General features: G+C 51.3%; 1 protein-coding gene across 1 annotated transcript; it reads left to right on the forward strand.

The window, feature by feature from the left end:
• Positions 1 to 10,640: 10,640 nt before the first annotated feature.
• LOC137847528 (olfactory receptor 14C36-like) lies at positions 10,641 to 11,600 on the forward strand. The gene has a single exon (XM_068665809.1). The coding sequence runs from the start codon at positions 10,641 to 10,643 to the stop codon at positions 11,598 to 11,600; it is 960 nt and encodes a 319-aa protein (XP_068521910.1).
• The last annotated feature ends 8,022 nt before the right edge of the window (positions 11,601 to 19,622 follow it).

Genomic DNA, 19,622 nt, shown 5'->3' on the forward strand with positions numbered 1-19,622 from the left:
CTGCTTTTTTGGGGGATGTGGTCCTGCACATAGAAGAGAAAGAACAGTAATAATTTACAACAGACTTATCAGAGAAAAACTCATCCCATTTCTCGTTTAAAATCACCAAATAGTTGTCTACTCCCAGGAAGACATTTGGCAGGTCCCTTTCATAAATGCTTCCTGATGCTGCCTGTGGGTATCCCTGGGAGCAGGGGACTCCTCTGTTGGCAATGGAAGAGTTATGCCCTATAGCCAGAGGTAAAGAGGAACATTGGGTAATCTCAGACTCACTTCACTCCTGATATCAAAGAACTTTGCCCCAGTGTTGCTCCCAGGTCACCCAACTTCAGGGCAGATATACATATGTGTATTTTTCTTTTATGGAGTCAGATTTTTTGTTGTTGCTAGCCTACCACACTTGATGAGTTTTTCTAAAACAGAAATCCTGGGCATTTTTTCTGCAGCTGAAGGGAAACTTTGTGGATCATTAGAGAAAAAGGGACTGTCCCTACTGTGCAGTGTCCTTTAGTGAAGACAGATAATCTGTCCATCAGTGCTGGTCTCAGCTGCCCTCTGAGAGCTGCAAGAAAGTTATACTCATCTGAAAGTTATACTCATCTGAAAAGAACCTGAACACTGATGAGAGCAGAGGAATCCAGGCTCAAAGTGCACATCTCCAGACCCCTCACCCTGTCCCTGTACTCCCCATCGCCCAAGCACACCGAGGGCTCACTCCATGGGCATGTGAAACCCCCATCTCCAGCCAGCCTGGAAACAAGAACAGCAGCAGCATGGCCAGGTGGAGAAGCCAGGAGGAATGGCACCGTGCTGCTGCCAGGGGAGGCAAAGCCAGGGAGGGACAGACGGATACTCAGCAGAGCCTCCTCTGCTGCAATCCTGCCTCATTTCAAATACTGTATGCTCCGCTCTGGCCTGCAGACACCTCCCAAAGACAGGGCAAGAGTATTTGCAGCTTCTAAAGATCTGCTTGGATAAAACCTGATGAGACCACAAATCTGATGTTTGTGCAGTCCATGGGCTGAGTTGTGGGAAGGTACTTCACAAACTTAATCACTGACATATCGATCTCTCAGTACAATGTTCTAGGAGGCTCAGTCTCCTGAACAACCCTGACAATCAGTTACCACTGCCTCCTCTCCACAGCAGGAATCTGAAAGCACAGACTGCAGAAAAAGCCCTTCAGGTAAACCAAGCCTTGGTCTTCCTTTTGAGAACTCCAATTGTAAATGCCATTCTCTAAAGCATCTTCTATATTTTGCTGGAGAAAGAGAGACCCATCCTGACAGATGCTGTAAGTCATCGGATGTGCCAGCTGTAGGAGACCCCTCTGGCAACTCCACCTGCATTACCCTGCTACCAGAGACTCACGGTGTCAGGAGTCTGCAGATGTGTCCTGCCACACGCTGCCCTCTCCTCTCCTCTCCTCTCCTCTCCTCTCCTCTCCTCTCCTCTCCTCTCCTCTCCTCTCCTCTCCTCTCCTCTCCTCTCCTCTCCTCTCCTCTCCTCTCCTCTCCTCTCCTCTCCTCTCCTCTCCTCTCCTCTCCTCTCCTCTCCTCTCCTCTCCTCTCCTCTCCTCTCCTCTCCTCTCCTCTCCTCTCCTCTCCTCTCCTCTCCTCTCCTCTCCTCTCCTCTCCTCTCCTCTCCTCTCCTCTCCTCTCCTCATGCCACCTGCAGTCAGAGCCGCCAGCCCTGCTGTGCTGTGCAGAGGAGCTGCTCCTGGGCAGAGCTCTGCAGTGCTGCCTGTTTGCCAGGAGCTCCCCTTGGGCCCAGGAGCCCAGCCCAGCTCAGCAGCACAGCATCTGACCATGGCATCACTTGCTCTGTGCCATTGGGCTCCCTCCAGGTGTCCCAAAGGCCTCAGGGCTGACAGCTCCTGAAGTCATCGGGGTCTCTCCTGGGGTGTGGTGTTTGAAGCAGACTGAAGTCAGCAGCGACTGCTCCTTGCCGAACATGGGAGAGACTGATGTTAGAAGAGTGATTTGTGCTATTGATGTGCAGTTGTCAATATGTTGTGGTTTAACACAGCTGGCAGCTGAGCACCACACAGCTGTTAGCTCACTGCCCCTACAGCTCCACACCTGTAAAGCTCATGGGTTGAGATGAAGACAGTTTAAAAGGACAGAAAAGGAAGAGATTAATAATAATAATAACAGCAACAATAACAACAATAATAATTAGGTGTACAAAGCAAGTGATGCACAATACAATTGCTCACCACCCAATGATCGATGCCCAGCCTGTCCTCGATCAGCGGTCCCCCCAGCCCTGGCCAGCCTGCATGGCAATCAAGTGTTGCGGTCCCTTGACATTTGTTTTAGGGTAAAACCAGCTTTCAGAAGGATTTGGATTCTTTCCTTCCCTTTCTCAAATACTTCTGCTCTGTTGCCCCACATGATGATGTCACCAAGGTATTGCAGGTGTTCAGGAGCTTCCCCCATTGCAGGGCAGTCTGGGTCAGTCCATGCTAAATGGTAGGGCCAATTGCTTTGTCAATCACCCCTTCCCTAGAGGGGGATCCCAGCTGCTTGGCTTCTCTGCCCTCTAATTCCAGGCTATTGGCCCTGTTCTCCCAGCACTGGAGCAGCCAAGTGACAATGTGCTCACCTAAATGATGACTGACATTTTTTCACAAATCTGGGATAGGTTACTGATGCTGTTCTGATCTCTTCCTCTTTGCCCTCCTTCTTCCTTGATGGCCCAACTTTGTCGAAGCATTCCTTTCTTGTCTGCATAGGAGTTTCCTTTCTAAAAAAAAAAAAAAAGTTTTTTTTCATCCATTTTTTTCTCTTGCATATAGGTGTAACCAATAGTGGCACAGGTTGGTTCTCTGGCCCAGCTATGGGGCCCATCAGAGGATCAGAGGGGCTGGAGTGGCTGCAGGGCCTGTCACAGGGGTTGGAGTGTCTGCAGGGCCCATCGCAGGATTTGCTGTGGCTGCAGGGCCTTTCGGAGGAATTGGAGTGGCAGCAGGGACCGTCACACAGGGTGGAGTTGCGGGACGGCCTGTTACTGGACTTGGAGTAGCATTGACTGTGTCTTCTAAACATAGGAAAAGCCCCAGCTCTTTGCAGCAATTTGTATCTTTTCACAACCCTTTTTCATGCATTTCACCATTTTTTTTAGGATTCTGCACTTGCTCAGGGGTGAAGTTCCAAAGCACTGGATGTGCTCACTGCTCTAGGTGCCTGCTAGTATCCTCCCATACTCCTAGCCTCTACTAAATCTCCTGCCTTGAGGCAGACTTCTGGATGGCACTCTCAAGTCCTTGTTTAACCTTAAACAAAAGATGAAGCACATTCAGGGTCTCTCCTGGGATGTGGTGTTTGAAGCAGACTGAAGTCATCACCGACTGCTCCTCTCTGAACATGGGAGAGACTGATTTTAGAAGTGTGATTTGTGCTGTTAGAGTGTGGTTGTGAAACATGTTGTGCTTTTAACCTGTCGGGCACTGAAGCTCCACAGAGCTGTTGGCTCACTCCCACCACTCAAAATCTTATTATTTGAAATATAGACAGTTTAAAAGGACAGAAAATGGCGATATAAGAATAACAGTAACAACAATAATAAATAATAATAATTTTTATTATTATTATTATTATGTGTAAAGCATGTGATGCACAATGCAACTGCTCATCAACCACGGTCCAGCAGTCCCCTTGAACCTGGCCACACTGCATTAGAATCTCCTGTGCAGGTCCCTTGAGCTTACTTAGTTTTAGGGCAATGCAAGTTTTCAGAATGATTAGGACTATTTTCTTCCCTTTCTCAAATTCTCTTGAGCGGTGTTGCCCCATGAGATGACAACATCAATATATTGCAGGTGTTCAGAAGCTTCCCCCTGTTCCAGGGCAGTCTGGACCAGCCCATGGCAAATCACAGAATCACAGAATCACAGGATTTCGAGGTTGGAAGAGACCTCAAGATCATCGAGTCCAACCTCTGACCTAACACTAACAGTCCCCACTAAACCATATCCCTAAGCTCTACATCTAAACGTCTTTTAAAGACTTCCAGGGATGGTGACTCCACCATCTCCCTGGGCAGCCTGTTCCAATGCGTAACAACCCTCTCAGTAAAGTTCTTCCTAACATCTAACCTAAAACACCCCTGGTGCAACTTTAGCCAGTTCCCCCTCATCCTGTGACCAGGCACATGGGAGAACAAGCCAACCCCCACCTCACTACAGCCTCCTTTAAGGTACCTGTAGAGAGCAATAAGGTCGCCCCTGAGCCTCCTCTTCTCCAGGCTGAACAAGCCCAGCTCCTTTAGCCGCTCCTCGTAGGACTTGTTCTCCAGGGCCCTCACCAGCTTCATCGCCCTTCTCTGGACCCGCTCAAGCACCTCCATGTCCTTCTTGTAGCGAGGGGCCCAAAACTGAACACAGTACTCAAGGTGCGGCCTCACCAGAGCCGAGTACAGGGGGACGATCACCTCCCTAGCCCTGCTGGCCACACTGTTTCTGATACAAGCCAGGATGCTGTTGGCCTTCTTGGCCACCTGAGCACACTGCTGGCTCATATTCAGCTGACTGTCCACCATCACTCCCAGGTCCTTCTCTGCCTGGCAGCTCTCCAACCACTCATCTCCCAGCCTGTAGCTCTGCTTGGGGTTATTGCGCCCCAGGTGCAGGACCCAGCACTTGGCCTTGTTGAACTTCATGCAGTTGACCTCAGCCCATCGGTGCAGCCTATCCAGATCCTCCTGCAGAGCTTTCCTACCCTTGAGCAGATCGACACACTCACCTAACTTGGTGTCATCTGCAAACTTACTGAGGGTGTACTCAATGCCCTCGTCCAGATCATTGATGAAGATATTAAAGAGGACTGGCCCCAGCACCAAGCCCTGGGGGACGCCACTAGGGACTGGCCTCCAACTGGACTTGACTCCATTTACCACGACTCTTTGGGCCCGGCTATCCAGCCAGTTTCTAACCCAACGAAGCGTGTGCCAGTCCAAGCCAAGAGCAGCCAGTTTCTTGAGGAGAATGCTGTGGGAGATGGTGTCAAAAGCCTTGCTGAAGTCAAGGTAGACCACATCCACAGCCTTTCCCTCATCCACCCAGCGCGTCACTTTGTCATAGAAGGAGATCAAGTTCGTCAAGCAGGATCTGCTTTCCATAAACCCATGCTGACTGGGCCTGATCGCCTGCTTGCCCTGCAAGTGATGCATGATGGCTCTCAAGAAAATCTGCTCCATGAGCTTCCCTGGTACTGAGGTCAAACTGACAGGCCTGTAGTTTCCTGGGTCTGCCCTCCGGCCCTTCTCATGTGATGGGCGTCACTTTTGCTAGCTGCCAGTCAGCTGGGACCTCCCCCAATAGCCAGGACTGCTGATAAATGATGGATAGGGGCTTGGCCAGCTCCTCTGTACTCGGCTCTGGTGAGGCCGCACCTCGAGTACAGTGTTCAGTTTTGGGCCCCTCGCTACAAGAAGGACATCGAGGTGCTTGAGCGGGTCCAAAGAAGGGCGACGAAGCTGGTGAGGGGCCTGGAGAGCAAGTCCTATGAGGAGCGGCTGAAGGAGCTGGGCTTGTTCAGCCTAGAGAAGAGGAGGCTCAGGGGTGACCTTATTGCTCTGTATAAGTACATTAAAGGAGGCTGTAGAGAGGTGGGGGTTGGCCTGTTCTCCCATGTGCCTGGTGACAGGACGAGGGGGAATGGGCTAAAGTTACGCCAGGGGAGTTTTAGGTTAGATGTTAGGAAGAATTTCTTTACTGAAAGGGTTGTGAGGCATTGGAACGGGCTGCCCAGGGAGGTGGTGGAGTCACCATCCCTGGAAGTCTTCAAAAGACGTTTAGATGTAGAGCTTAGGGATATGGTTTAGTGGGGACTGTTAGTGTTAGGTCAGAGGTTGGACTCGATGATCTTGAGGTCTCTTCCAACCTAGAAAATTCTGTGATTCTGTGATTCTGTGATTCTCTCAGTACCCTTGGGTGGATCCCATCCGGCCCCATCGACTTGTGCACATCCAAGTGCCGTAGCAGGTCACCAAACATTTCTTTGTAGATAGTGAGGGCCACGTCCTGCTCCCCATCCCCTTCCACCAGCTATCCAGAGAACAACTGGTATTGCCACTAAAGACTGAGGCAAAGAAGGCATTAAGCACCTCCGCCTTTTCCTCATCTCTTGTAACTAAGTTTCCCCCTGCATCCAGTAAAGGATGGAGATTCTCCTTAGTCCTCCTTTTTGTGTTGATGTATTTATAAAAATGTTTTTTGTTGTCTTTAACGGCAGTAGCCAGATTGAGCTCCAGATGAGCTTTAGCCTTCCTAATCTTGTCCCTGCACAGCCTCGCTACATCCTTATAGTCCTCCCTAGTGGCCTGCCCAATTTTCCAAAGATTATAAACCCTCTTTTTTCTCCTAAGCTCAAGCCACAATTCTCTGTTGAGCCAGGCTGGTCTTCTTCCCCGCTGGCTCATCTTTGGGCGCATGGGAACAGACCGCTCCTGCGCCATTAAGATTTCCCTCTTGAAGAGCGCCCAGCCTTCCTGGACCCCTCTGCCCTTCAGAACTGCTTCCCAGGGGATTCCACCAACTAGTGTCCTGAGCAGCCCAAAGTCAGCCCTCTGAAAGTCCAATACAATGGTTTTACTGATTCCCTTCCTGGCCCCGCCAAGAATAGTGAACTCCACGATTTCGTGGTCACTCTGCCCAAGACAGCTCCCAACAATCACATCCTCCACCAGTCCTTCTCTGTTTGTGAAGAGAAGGTCTAGCGGGGCACCACCCCTGGTAGGTTCACTAATCAGCTGCGTCAGGAAGCTATCTTCCACTTTCTCCAGAAACCTCCTAGACTGCTTTCTCTGGGCTGTGTTGTGCTTCCAGGATATGTCAGGGAAGTTGAAGTCCCCCACGAGTACAAGCGCTGAAGATTTCGCAACTTCTGTCAGCTACCTGTAGAACTCCTCATCCGTCTCCTCACCCTGGTTCGGCGGTCTATAGCAGACCCCGACCAGGACACTAGCCTTGTTGTCCCTGCCGATCCTAACCCAAAGGGACTTGACCTTGTCATTCCTAGCCTCGAGTTCTACAACATCGAAAGACTCTCTAATATAGAGAGCCACACCGCCACCCCTTCTGTGCTGCCTGTCCCTTCTGAAGAGCCTATAGCCAGGCATCACAGCACTCCAGTCATGAGACTGGTCCCACCACGTTTCCATGATGGCAACCAAGTCGTAGCCTGCCTGCAGAACAATGGCTTCCAGCTCCTCCTGTTTGTTACCCATGCTGCGTGCATTGGTGTAGATGCACTTCAGCTGGGCCTTTACCTTATCCTCCGGCCTTGCCATTGCTCCCCCTGGCACAGCCCCAACAATCCTTGCTTCAGCCCCATCCCCCTTCTTACCTAGTTTAAAGCCCTCTCAATGAGCTCTGCCAGCTCCTGGCCCAGGATACTTTTTCCCCTAAAAGATAGGGACCCGTCTGCGGCTGTCAGGCCAGGTGCCGAGTAAAGTGCCCCATGGTCGAAAAACCCAAGATTTCTGCGTTGGCACCAGCCCCGGAGCCACCTGTTTAACAGGTGGGCTTTCCGTGTCCTCTCTGTACCCCTCCCTGCCACCATAGGGATGGATGAAAACACCACCTGCACCCCCGCTCCATCCACTAACTGTCCCAGCCCCCTAAAGTCTCTTTTGATAGCCTTCAGGCTTTTCTCTTCAATGTTGTCACTACTTGCCTGGACTATCACAAGAGGATAATAATCAGAGGGGCGTACCAGGTTGGGAAGCTTCCTGGTAACGTCCCTGACCCTGGCCCCAGGGAGGCAGCAGACTTCCCTACGGGTAGGGTCAGGCTGACAAATAGGGCCCTCTGTTTCCCTAAGAAGAGAGTCTCCCACAACAACAACCCTCCTGTCTTTCTTGGTGGAGGCAGTCCTGAGGCATGGAGTTGACCTCCTCGCCCTAGGCATCCTCCTGGGAACACTTGCTACCTCTTCCTAAGCTACTGGTCTCTCGAGCTCTAGGGCCTCAAACCTGTTGCGTAAGGGCACATGGGAAGGTGGGGCCGGAAGGGGAGGGCATTGCCTGCGATGTCGAGCAAGGACCTGTTTCCATTCCTCCTCAATTCCCAGATCCCCTCCCTCTGCCCGACGGCGACAGGGCAGGGGGTCCACCCCCATTTGGGGTGTCTCAACTCGGTACCTCTCCTTGAGGCCCTGCAGGGAGTTACTCCACAAGTCTATCTCCCGCTCACACTCCCTGATATCCCTCAACCACTCCACCTCCTCCTTGAGCTCTGCCGCCATGCGGATCAGGTCATCCACCTGCTCGCACCTCATGCACGCAGTTTCTCTGCCTCCCGCCAATGGCAGGAACAGGCTCAGACACTCCCTGCATCCGGTGACCTGAAAACAATGGATGTAAAAAGCATTTATTTTCTTTTTCTTAGAAAGGAAAGAAACTCCTATGCAGACAAGAAAGGAGGAAGAACACAAGGAATGCTTCAACAAAGTTGGGCCATCAAGGATGAAGAAGGGCAAAGAGGAAGAGATCAGAGCAGCATCAGTAACCACAAGACCCCTATCCCAGGGCGAGCTATGGGATTTGTGAAAAAAATTCAGTCATCATTTAGGTGAACACATTGTCACTTGGCTGCTCCAGTGCTGGGAGAACAGGGCCAATAGCCTGGAATTAGAGGGCAGAGAAGCCAAGCAGCTGGGATCCCCCTCTAGGGAAGGGGTGATTGACAAAGCAATTGGCCCTACCATTTTCCATGGACTGACCCAGACTGCCCTGCAATGGGGGAAGCTCCTGAACACCTGCAATACCTTGGTGACATCATCATGTGGGGCAACAGAGCAGAAGTATTTGAGAAAGGGAAGGAAAGAATCCAAATCCTTCTGAAAGCTGGTTTTACCCTAAAACAAATGTCAAAGGACCGCAACACTTGATTCCCATGCAGGCTGGCCAGGGCTGGGGGGACCGCTGATCGAGGACAGGCTGGGCATCGGTCATTGGGTGGTGAGCAATTGTATTGTGCATCACTTGCTTTGTACACAATTATTATTGTTGTTATTGTTGTTGTTATTATTATTATTAAACTCTACCTTATCTGTCCTTTTAAACTGTCTTCATCTCAACCCATGAGCTTTACAGTTGTGGAGCTGCAGGGGCAGTGAGCTAACAGCTGTGTGGTGCTCAGCTGCCGGCTGGGTTAAACCACAACGTCATGTTTGACAACTGCACATCAATAGCACAAATCACACTTCTAACATCAGTCTTTACCATGTTCAGAGAGGAGCAGTCACTGCTGACTTCAGTCTGCTTCAAACACCACACCCCAGGAGAGACCCCGATGACTTCAGGAGCTGTCAGCCCTGAGGCCTTGGGGACACCTCGAGGGAGCCCAATGGCACAGAGCAAGTGATGCCATGGTCAGGTGCTGTGCTGCTGAGCTGGGCTGGGCTCCTGGGCCCAAGGGGAGCTCCTGGCAAGCGGGCAGTGTGGCAAAGAGACAGCTCTGCCCAGGAGCAGCTCCTCTGCACAGCGCAGGCCCTGACCACAGGTGGCACAGGGAGAGAAGGAGGGAGTGATTGGAGGCAGCGAGGAGTGCAACAACAGAGGGCAGCGTGTGGCAGGACAGATCTGCAGACTCTTGACACCGTGAGTCTCTGGCAGCAGGGTAATGCAGATGGGGTTGCCAGATGGGTTTTCTACAGCTGGCACATCTGATGGCTGATAGCTTCTCTCAGGATGGCTCTTTCTGTTTCTCCAGCACAGAGTAGAAGATGCTGTAGAGAAGGACATTGATGATTGGATTTTTCAAGAGGAAGACCAAAGCAGGGGCTACCCGAAGGGTAAGAATTTTTCTGTAGTCTGTGCTTGCAGATTCTTGCAGTGGAAGGCAGGCAGGCTTCATGGTAATGGGTTGTCAGGTAATGTCATGTTAATGCCTGTCCCTCCCTAGCCTTGCCTCCTCTGACAGCACCATGGTGCCGTTCCTTCTGGCTTCTCCACGTGGCTGTGCTGCTGCTGTTCTTGTTTCCAGGCTGGCTGGGGATGAGGGTTTCACATGGATATGGAGTGAGCCCTCAGTGTGCTTGGGGGAAGGGGAGTATGGGGACAGGCTGAGGGGTCTGGAGATGTTCATTTTGTGCATGGATTCAGCAGTGCCCTGCTCCTTTTCAGGTGAACATGTGAGTGTAATTATCCCACAGCTCATAGAAATGCCAGCAGAAGAGAGCAGCCTTTATGGACAGACTTGCTGTCCCCTCTGAAGGAACACTCTGCACTAAAGGGACAGTCCATTTGTTTCTGTGGAGCCACAAGGTTTCACTTGGAGTGGAGCAGGAATGACCGTATACAGAAATTAAATCCAGAGAGCCCTGCTCTGCAGTTGGGTGAATTTGGAAAGGCAACATGGATAATAACCTGATATGAGGAGTGAATTTTATTTGTGATTACCACATTCCCCTTTCCTTATTATTATAGGTGAGGACTGACTACAACACTGCCCACAGTAGAATGTCCTACTCCCAGGGTCACCCTCAGGCAGCATCAGTCACAACTCAAGAAAGGGACCTGCAAAATATATGATTAATACTCTGAAATTGAATTAGTTCTTATCAGATAATTCTGTTGTACTTCCTTACTGCCTTTTACCTCTGTGGCCAGGACCCCATGCCTAGAACTAGCAAATGCCCAACAGCAGCTCCATCACTGAGTTCCTCCTGCTGGCATTCGCAGACACACGGGAGCTGCAGATCCTGCACTTCACGCTCTTCCTGGGCATCTACCTGGCTGCCCTCCTGGGCAACGGCCTCATCCTCACCGCCGTAGCCTGTGACCACCGCCTCCACACTCCCATGTACTTCTTCCTCCTCAACCTCGCCCTCCTTGACCTGGGATGCATCTCCACCACTATCCCCAAAGCCATGGCCAATTCCCTCTGGGACACCAGGGCCATTTCCTATTCAGGATGTGCTGCACAGGTCTTTCTCATTGTCTTCTTGTTTTCAGCAGAGTATTCTCTTCTCACCATCATGGCCTATGATCGTTACGTTGCCATCTGCAAGCCCCTGCACTACGGGAGCCTCCTGGGCAGCAGAGCTTGTGCCCAGATGGCAGCAGCTGCCTGGGGCAGTGGGATTCTCACTGCTCTGCTGCACACTGCCAATACATTTTCCCTGCCCCTCTGTCAAGGCAATGCTGTGAACCAGTTCTTCTGTGAAATCCCCCAGATCCTCAAGCTCTCCTGTACAGACTCCTACCTCAGGGAAGTTTGGGCTCTTGTGGGTAATATTTTTGTTGACTTTGGGTGTTTTGTATTCATTGTGCTCTCCTATGTTCAGATTATCAGGGCTGTACTGAGGATGCCCTCTGAGCAGGGACGGCACAAAGCCTTTTCCACTTGCCTCCCTCACCTGGCTGTTGTCTCCCTCTTTATTAGCACTGTCACGTTTACCTACATGAAGCCCCTGTCTATCTCATCCCCATCCCATGACCTGGTTGTGGCAATTCTGTACTCAGTGGTGCCCCCAGCAGTGAACCCCTTCATCTACAGCATGAGAAACAAGGAGCTGAAATTTGCACTGAACAAAGTGATTTCATTGACATTTTTCACTGCTAGTAAACTTCTCATCTGTCTCCACAAATGACTCACAGTATACTCATGACAGTCCTGTTCATTTTTTATTTATTATTATTATTATTATTATTATTATTATTATTATTATTATTATTATATTGTTGTTGTTGTTGTTAAGTACCATTGTGATGTTCTGACACACATTTGGTTTTGTCTCATTTCATCTGAAACATCAACCTGCTCTCTTTCTCTGTAGCCTTGATAAAATATGTGTGCCACTGGGACTGAGCTGACTCTCTCATAGTGTCTTTTTGGTATCTCGGATTCTACAGGCAAATGAGATGTCTGCAGTCTTGTCCTGGTTTCAGTTAGAACAGAATTAATTTTCTTCCTAGTAGCTGGTGGAATGCTGTGTTTTGGTTTAGGATGAGAAGAGTTCTGATAACACCCCGATGCTTTAATTGTTGCAGAGCAGTGCTTATACCAAGCCAAGGTCATCTCAGCCTTTTGCTCTGTCCTGCCAATGGGCAGGCTGGGGGTGCAGTAAGAGCTGGGAGGGGACAGACCCAGGACAGGTGACCCAAACTAGCCAAAGGGGTATTCCATACCATCTGACGTCATGCTAAACAATATAAAGGGGTGGCTAGCCGGGGGGAGGGGGCCGGACTGCTCAGGGTTAGGCTGGGCATTGGTCAGCGAGTGGTGAGCAATTGCATTGTGCATCACTTGTTTGTACATATTATTATTACTTTCCTATTATCATCATTGTATTATTATTATTATTATTATTATTGTTATTGTTATTGTTATTGTTATTGTTATTGTTATTATTATTTTCCTGTCTTATTAAACTGTCTTTATCACAACTCACGGGCTTCACTTTCCATTTCTCTCCCCCGTCCCAGAGAGGGAGGGGGAAGGGTGAGAGAACGGCTGCGTGGTGTTTAGCTGCCGGCCGGGTTAAACCACGACAAGTCTCCATGGAGGAAATGTGGACCCAGCAGGCACAGGGAAGGTGGGTCTGGAAAAGGATTCAAGTCATCCTCAGGCACAAGTGATTGGCACAAAGCTGTACCAGAAACAGTTCAGACTGGACATTAGAAAATATTTCCTCACCATGAGAGTGTCAGACATGTGGTGGTTTTACTCAGTTGGGCAGCCAAGCTCCACCATAGCCACTCTCCCATTCCTGCTCCTCAAGAGGAAAGCGGGAGAAAATATGATGAAAAGGGCTCAAGGGTTGAGATAAAGACAGGGAGATCACTGAACAATTATCGTAATGGGCAAAACAGACTCAGAGTAGGGAGATAGTAAGTTTTATTGCCTATTACTAACAAGCTAGAGAAGTGAGAAACACAGGAAAGAAACCAAAAATGCCTCCCCACCATCCACCCTCTTCCACCTCCTCCCCGTGTGGTGCAGGGGAATGAGGGAATGGGGGTTGTGGTCAGTCTATAGCACTTTGTCTCTGCTGCTCCTTTGTGATCACTCCCGTCCCCGGTGCTGTGGGGTCCCTCCCATGGGATGCAGTCCTAGGTGAACTGATCTGGCGTGGGCTTCCCACAGGCAGCAGATCTTCCAGAACAGCTCCAGATATGGGTCTGTACCACAGGGTCCATCCCTCAGCACACGGCTCCAACCTGGGTCCCCCACGAGCAGCAGCTCCTGCCAGGTCACCTGCTCCTGCGTGGGCTCCTCTACACGGGCTACAGGTCCGGCCCAGAATCTGCTCCGGCAGGGGTCCTCCACATGCCACAGCCTCCATCAGTTCGAGTCCACCTGTTCCACTGTGGTCTCCTCCACATGCTGCAGTGTGGAACCCTGCTCCCCCATGGTACTCCATGGGCTTCAGGTGGACAGCCTGCTTCACCATGCTCCTCACCACAGGTCGCAGAGGACTTTTGCTCCGGTGCCTGGAGCACCTCTCCCCCTCCTTCTGCACTGACCTTGGCACCTGCAAGGCTGTTTCTCACTCCTCTCTCTCTCCCAGCTGCTATGTAGCAGCATGTTTTTGTTGCTGTTGTTGTTTGTTTTTGTTTGTTTTCCCTTTCTTAAATATGCACTCACAGAGGAGCAAACAACATCACGTATTGTCTCAGCTCTGGTCAGCAGCACGGCCCTAACCTGACATGGGGCTGCTTCTAGAGTCTTCTCACAGAAGCAACCCCTATGGCTCCCTGCTACCAAAACCTTGCCACATAAATCCATTACAGTGGTTCCTCTCATCCTCAAGGAAGTACGGAGGATGAAAAGCCCGGATTTGTAAAGATACCTGGAAAACCCTAGAGTCCTTGGAAAGGTTTCCTAATCTTTCTGAGCATCAGACACAGATATTGAACCCAGAGTGAGAGCTTAGCAGCTGTGATCCCAGTCCAGCTGGGTCTACTTCCCACCGTGTGCAGCACAGCCAGTGTGCAGTCACCTCTTGGGCACCACAGCCTGCTTGGTCTACTCATGGCACCACCAGCTCAGGGCCACATGGGCAGCATGGGGAGACAGCCAGGAAGAGCTGGAGAGGTGAGAGGAGGGATCAGGAGAGGTCAGATGGAAGCTGACCTTGTCTAGAAGTTGCCTCAAATACTGGTGTTCATCTCATCCAAGACAAGAACTGGACTGTGGGTACCCTAACTTGTACTCCTCATGCAGAACCACATGTCCATGTTCTTGGTGCACCACCCGGCCTGAGCAGTGACTGAAGAAGGACTGGTGCCCTAACCTGCCAATCTCTTAATGCCCTTGCCCTGTGTGAAGGGAGTCTTGGAAAGCAAGGCTGGGATCCTGTGTCAGGGTTTGCATTGATGGAAGCATGAGCCAGCAGCCATGTGAGCTTCCTGCTCTTCTGCTGTACTTGTATGCAGCACATGTCCTTGAGACAGTCAGACAGTCTCTCCCAATCCATGTGCTGGCCCTTACCCTAGAGATCAGCCCCAGACAAGGTTCTTCAGCTCAGGTCCACCTGGAAGACTGAAAGGGTGCTGCAACCACAGGAAGTCCCAGAAGAGAATCACAGAATCATAGAATGGCTTGGGTTGGAAGGGACTTTAAAGAACACCCAGTTCCAACCCTCCTGCCATGGGCAGGGATGCCACCCACTAGAACAGGTTGCTCAGGGCCTCATGCAAGCTGGTCATGAACACCTCCAGGGATGGGGCATCCACAACTTCTCTGGGCAACCTGTTCCAGTGCCTCGCCATGAAGAATTTCCTCCTAATCTCTACTTTAAATCTCCCACTTTTATTCTAATATCATCCCTCTTTGCCCTCTCATTGGCTGCATGAGGAGAAGGTCACTCTCCATCTTTTTTATTGCCCCCTTTAAAAATTGAAAAGATACAATGAGGTCACCCCTGAGCCTTCCCTTCTTCAGGCGCAACATTCCCAGCTCTCTCAGCCTTACTTTATAGGAGAGCTTCTCCAGCCTACTGACCAACTTCGTGGCTCTCCTCTGGATCCATTCTAACAGTTCAACATTCTTTTTGTACTGGGGTTCCCACATGTGGATGTAGTACTCGAAGTGGGGCCTCACAAGAGCAGAATAGATTCTCATAGATGGCTCCTGAAGTACAGTGGTGACAGCAATGCTGAGTACAACTACCAGATCAGTCTCACATCCAATAATTTTATCATAAGACAGTGTTACACAAGACAGCAAAATAATAACCTTAAACCAGCCCCCAGAAATGATAAACACAAGGAACACTCACAATTTGTAATGCACTATCCAACATAGTTCTGACATCAAACATGACGAAAACCCTGAGATCCCCCAAAAAATCAACATTGCTTTCAGCAAATAATAAGAAGATATAATGCTTATAACTATTTTATTTTAATCATTATCTCTACCCTTTGGGCCCTACTTTAAGTGCCAAAAGGAGTGTTGTGGTTTAACCTGGCTGGCAGCTCATCACCACGTAGCCGTTTGCTCCACACCCTGCCAGTGGGATGGGGGAGAGAATAATTAGGGGAAAAAAAAGGAAGAAAGAAAGAAAATCTTGTGGATGGAGATAAAGACAGTTTAATAGTACAAAAAATGAAAGGGAAATAATAATAATAAAAATGTTATTATTGTTGTTGATGCTGATGATAGTAGAATGCACAAAGCAAGTGATGTAATTGCTCGCCACCTGCTGAAAAATGCCCGGACTTATTCAGGCCAGAGCAGCCACTGGCAAGCTAAACCAATGGGTGATGCTAGTTGTCCCTTTTTGAGGGCAGACTTAGAAAAAGGGAAAAACCTGCTGGGAGAGGGAGGTGTGAGAAATAGCCCTGCAGACAACAAGGTCACTGCAGAAAGAGGGCAGGAGGTGCTCCAGACACCAGAAGTTCCCCTGCAGCCCATGAAGGGGCCCCTGGTGGAGCAGGCTGTCCCCCTGCAACCCATGTGTCCTCAGTGGAGCAGATCTTGATGCTGCAGCCTGTGGAGGAGCTGACAGTGGATTAGATGAATATGGCTTAAAGAAGGCTGTGGCCAATGGAGAGCTATTGCTGAAGAAAACTTCAAATCCTGGGACCCCAAATGACCACTCAAAAAATATTTACTTCCCCTTTTTCTATTTGAAGAGGGAAGGATTGAATGGTGGTGTAGGAGGCCACCTGCATAGCAGGGTAAATCCGCCACAGCATGGGCATGGGAAGGGTTCAGCACCAGAGCTGTGGCCATCCACAGATGGCATCTCAGCATCCAGGACATGCTCTGCCAGCCTGGCTTCACAGAAGAGAAGGAACAGAGGTTCCCCTTAAGGAGAGAAGGACAAGGGGAAGGATTGATTTCCAACAGAGGCTTTTCTGGCACATTCCTGAGAGGCCTGTGGGAGCTGCAGGCCACAACAGTGTCTGGGACACCAGACGTCCTTCCTCCCAGAGACTGCAAAACCCAAAGAGGCATCAGCTCCCAGGAAAACCTTGCCCTGGATTGTCCCCATCACAAGGAGGCTGAGCCATTCCCAGAGGAGCCCTGGGGCTCAGGACAGCCCTAGCATCAGGACTCAGGAATCTTGACTGCCACATTGTCCCCTGAGCCCAGATGGACACTCAAGCAGGGCTCTTGCAACATCCAACATCCTTCTCCAGCCTCCCTCCAAAGCCCAGGAATTGCAGCTTTGGACAGCTGACAGCCCCTGTGATACATCTTGGAAAGGGGCTCCTGACACCCTCACCTTTGGAGGAGAGCTGCAGGAGCACCTGGAACATGGAAGTCAGGCAAAAAGTGATGGTTACCCTCCAGCAGCCCTCCATCTCACTTGCTGCTGGCCCTCAGCTCAGGACAAGGGATGCCTGCCCTGGCTCCTCAACCTCAGCTCCTCTGCAAGGTGCCCCTGCTCCTCCGCCCGTCAGCGAGGGTCGCCCAGTGCAAGCTTGCCGCCTGCTGACCCCACTCCTGGCCACAGAAGGACAGCGCTGGGGAGCACCCAAGCAGTGGCCAGCAGGGACCAGGCCTTGCAGGGAAGTGTCAACACTGCCGCTGCTCCACGGACCATATTCTGGTGATGCAGGGCATCCCCCTGTGACATCAGCCCGTGTCATTAGAAGGCCTGTGAGGTCAGCAGCATGGAGATGGCACAGCTCAGGAGAGAGATGAGAGATTTCCCTTCTTGTCTGGAGATACGGTCACTTCCTTTCTTCCCAGGTCTTTTCCAAAGGATCCTGACAAATTTGCCAGGAACATCTCCAAATGCTGACAAAGGCCATGGAATATAGGAAATGGAGCAATGGAGAAGTCTCCAGTTTCCCCTGCCCCAACACGCCTCTGCTGTTGGGAGCCCTTCCAGGAGGGTTGGGTTTTGAGGCTTGTCCTGGGGCTGGGCTTTTTTCAAAAGATGAGCGTTATGCACCTGGGATGCAGCAGCCCCTCACGGTGCCTGAACTCCTCTTCTGCACCAGTCTGGGCTCTCTCTTGTAGCTTGACCAAGTCTCTCATTTCTGGAGGATTGTGGTATTCTGAAGGCCGGACTACTGCCCTTGACTGTGCTGCACACATATACACGTGGTCCTGTGTCTATGCTGCCAGTGCACACTGCTGGGTCATGTCAACCTGGTCATGGTGTCCGGGGCATGAGCTGCCATGTCTACAACCAAAGCCCCAGAAGAGGAGAGGTGCATCTCTGTGGGCATGCTCCCCTTGCCTCTTGCATGACAGAGGGGTTGCCAGTGACTGGCCATCTGTGCCCATCCCTGGGGGCTCTGCACAGCTGGGTGAGGCGCTTTGAGGGTTTTCTCTGACTCTTTGTCTTCCTCAGAGTGAGGAAGACACTGTGGTATTTCCCCACATTTCTCCACCTGTTCATCCTGTTCCTGCTATAGTGTTCAGGCTCCCTAGGGATGGGGGATTCAGGCACAGTTCCAAAAATGACCCTGAACATCCTGCCACAGATGTGTCAGCACAGCAATGAGGTGTTCCATCACCCATCTGACTTGTGGAGCCACGGTCAATGCAGTGCAAGGGGGTGTGCAATGTGCAAACTATCCTCGCACAAGATGTAGAGTGCCTTGTGCCTTTCTCCTGGGATCATAATGAACCAGAACATCCTGGCCACAACCAAGATTTCTTCAATGAAAGCCCTACTGTCCCATGCACTATAGGGATGTAGTTTGCAAAGCACCAGTGATTTTATACCCACCCAGCACCTCTTCTACCCAGGCAGTCTTGTGTCAGGGCATAAAAGGCAGACAGACCTTGCTGGTGTTGGATGAGGCCATTTGGACATGTCCATGACAAACTAATTCTCAGAGAAGATGTGATTGTTACACTCAATTGGTTTTCTGCTCAGAGAAATGAGCCTGCTGTTAAGAAGTGTGTGTGCCCAGGGATCCCTTCAGGCTGTTTCCCAGCAGGTTCCCCTGCAGCCCCAGGGCCATGTGCAGGGAGCCTGGTGGGGGGCAGAGCAAGGGAGGTCTTGGGCTGGGCCTCTGCTGCTGAGCTGGGCCGGGCTCCTGGGCCCAAGGGAAGCTCCTGGCAAGCGGGCAGCGCTGCACAGAGACAGCTCTGCCCAGGAGCAGCTCCTCTGCACAGCGCAGCAGGGCTGGGGGCACTGCCTGCAGAGACACAGTGCTTAAAGGCAGGCAGAAGTGGCAGCATGCCCAGAGCTCGCTGCGGGAGAAGACTTCCCAGCCCTGCACCCGGTAAGTGTCTGGCTGGAGGGCAATGCAGCCGCAGTTCGTGGAGGCAGGAGAAGCCGGGGGTGCAGGCAGGGGTGTCCAGGGCTGTGGTGCAGAGCAGGGTCCCTGCTGTGGCCCAGGGGCTGTGTGCCGGGGCAGGGCCTCTGCCGCCTGCCAGGCTCAGCACTCAGCCTGCCCAGGGAGCTGCCCAGGGCGCTGCGGGGAGAATCTGCGGGTGGAAGGAGTCCCCCTGGCAGGGCAGGGTCCTGCTGCTGGTGGGAGGCTGCTGCCTGGGGCAGCCTGCTCACAGATCCACAGAATACTAAGAGAATTTCACTCTCATCTTTCCTTAGCTTCTCTTTTCAGTTTCTCTTTTAGTCTCAGTGGAAATAGATATATATGATGTTATTTTCTAGAAAAGCCTAACAGTCCTAAGGCATCCTGAGGACGTTACAAGGACCCCCAGTAAGTCCCTTTCCTGCCCCTCAGCCCACAGAAAGCTCCACCACCACTCCTTGCATAGTGTCAGCAGGGTCTGTGTGACCTGGTCTCTTGGACCTGCCCCCACTGAGCTGCCCCTGGGCAGAGCCCTGCTGCCAGGAGGTATCTGCAGGGCAGAGCTCAGCACCCAGCTCTGATGGGGTGGGGGCTGTGAGCTGCAGGCAGGAGGCGTGGGGACAGAGACCCAGCTGCAGGCAGGGACAGCTGCAGGCAGCAGAGCCATGGGCAGGGGGTGGGATGAAGCTGCTCCCAGTATCTCCATGGCAGAGGCGATTTGGGCACCTCCCTGCCATCCCTGCACTGCTGATGCCTTCATAATATAGCCCCCTGGACTCTTCCCCTCCCCAAGTATAGAGGTCTGTACATAATTGCATGGGAACTTGTTCATGAGTCGCCTTTGGAGTCAGCGATGTAATTCAGGTGCAGCTCAGACACGGAGCCTGCACGTTCTGCCATGCACATATGTTAATGGAGGAAATGGATCCATGTCCCCT

This window comes from Anas acuta, chromosome W (genome assembly GCF_963932015.1).
Source record: "Anas acuta chromosome W, bAnaAcu1.1, whole genome shotgun sequence".
NCBI classification, from domain to species: Eukaryota; Metazoa; Chordata; class Aves; order Anseriformes; family Anatidae; genus Anas; species Anas acuta.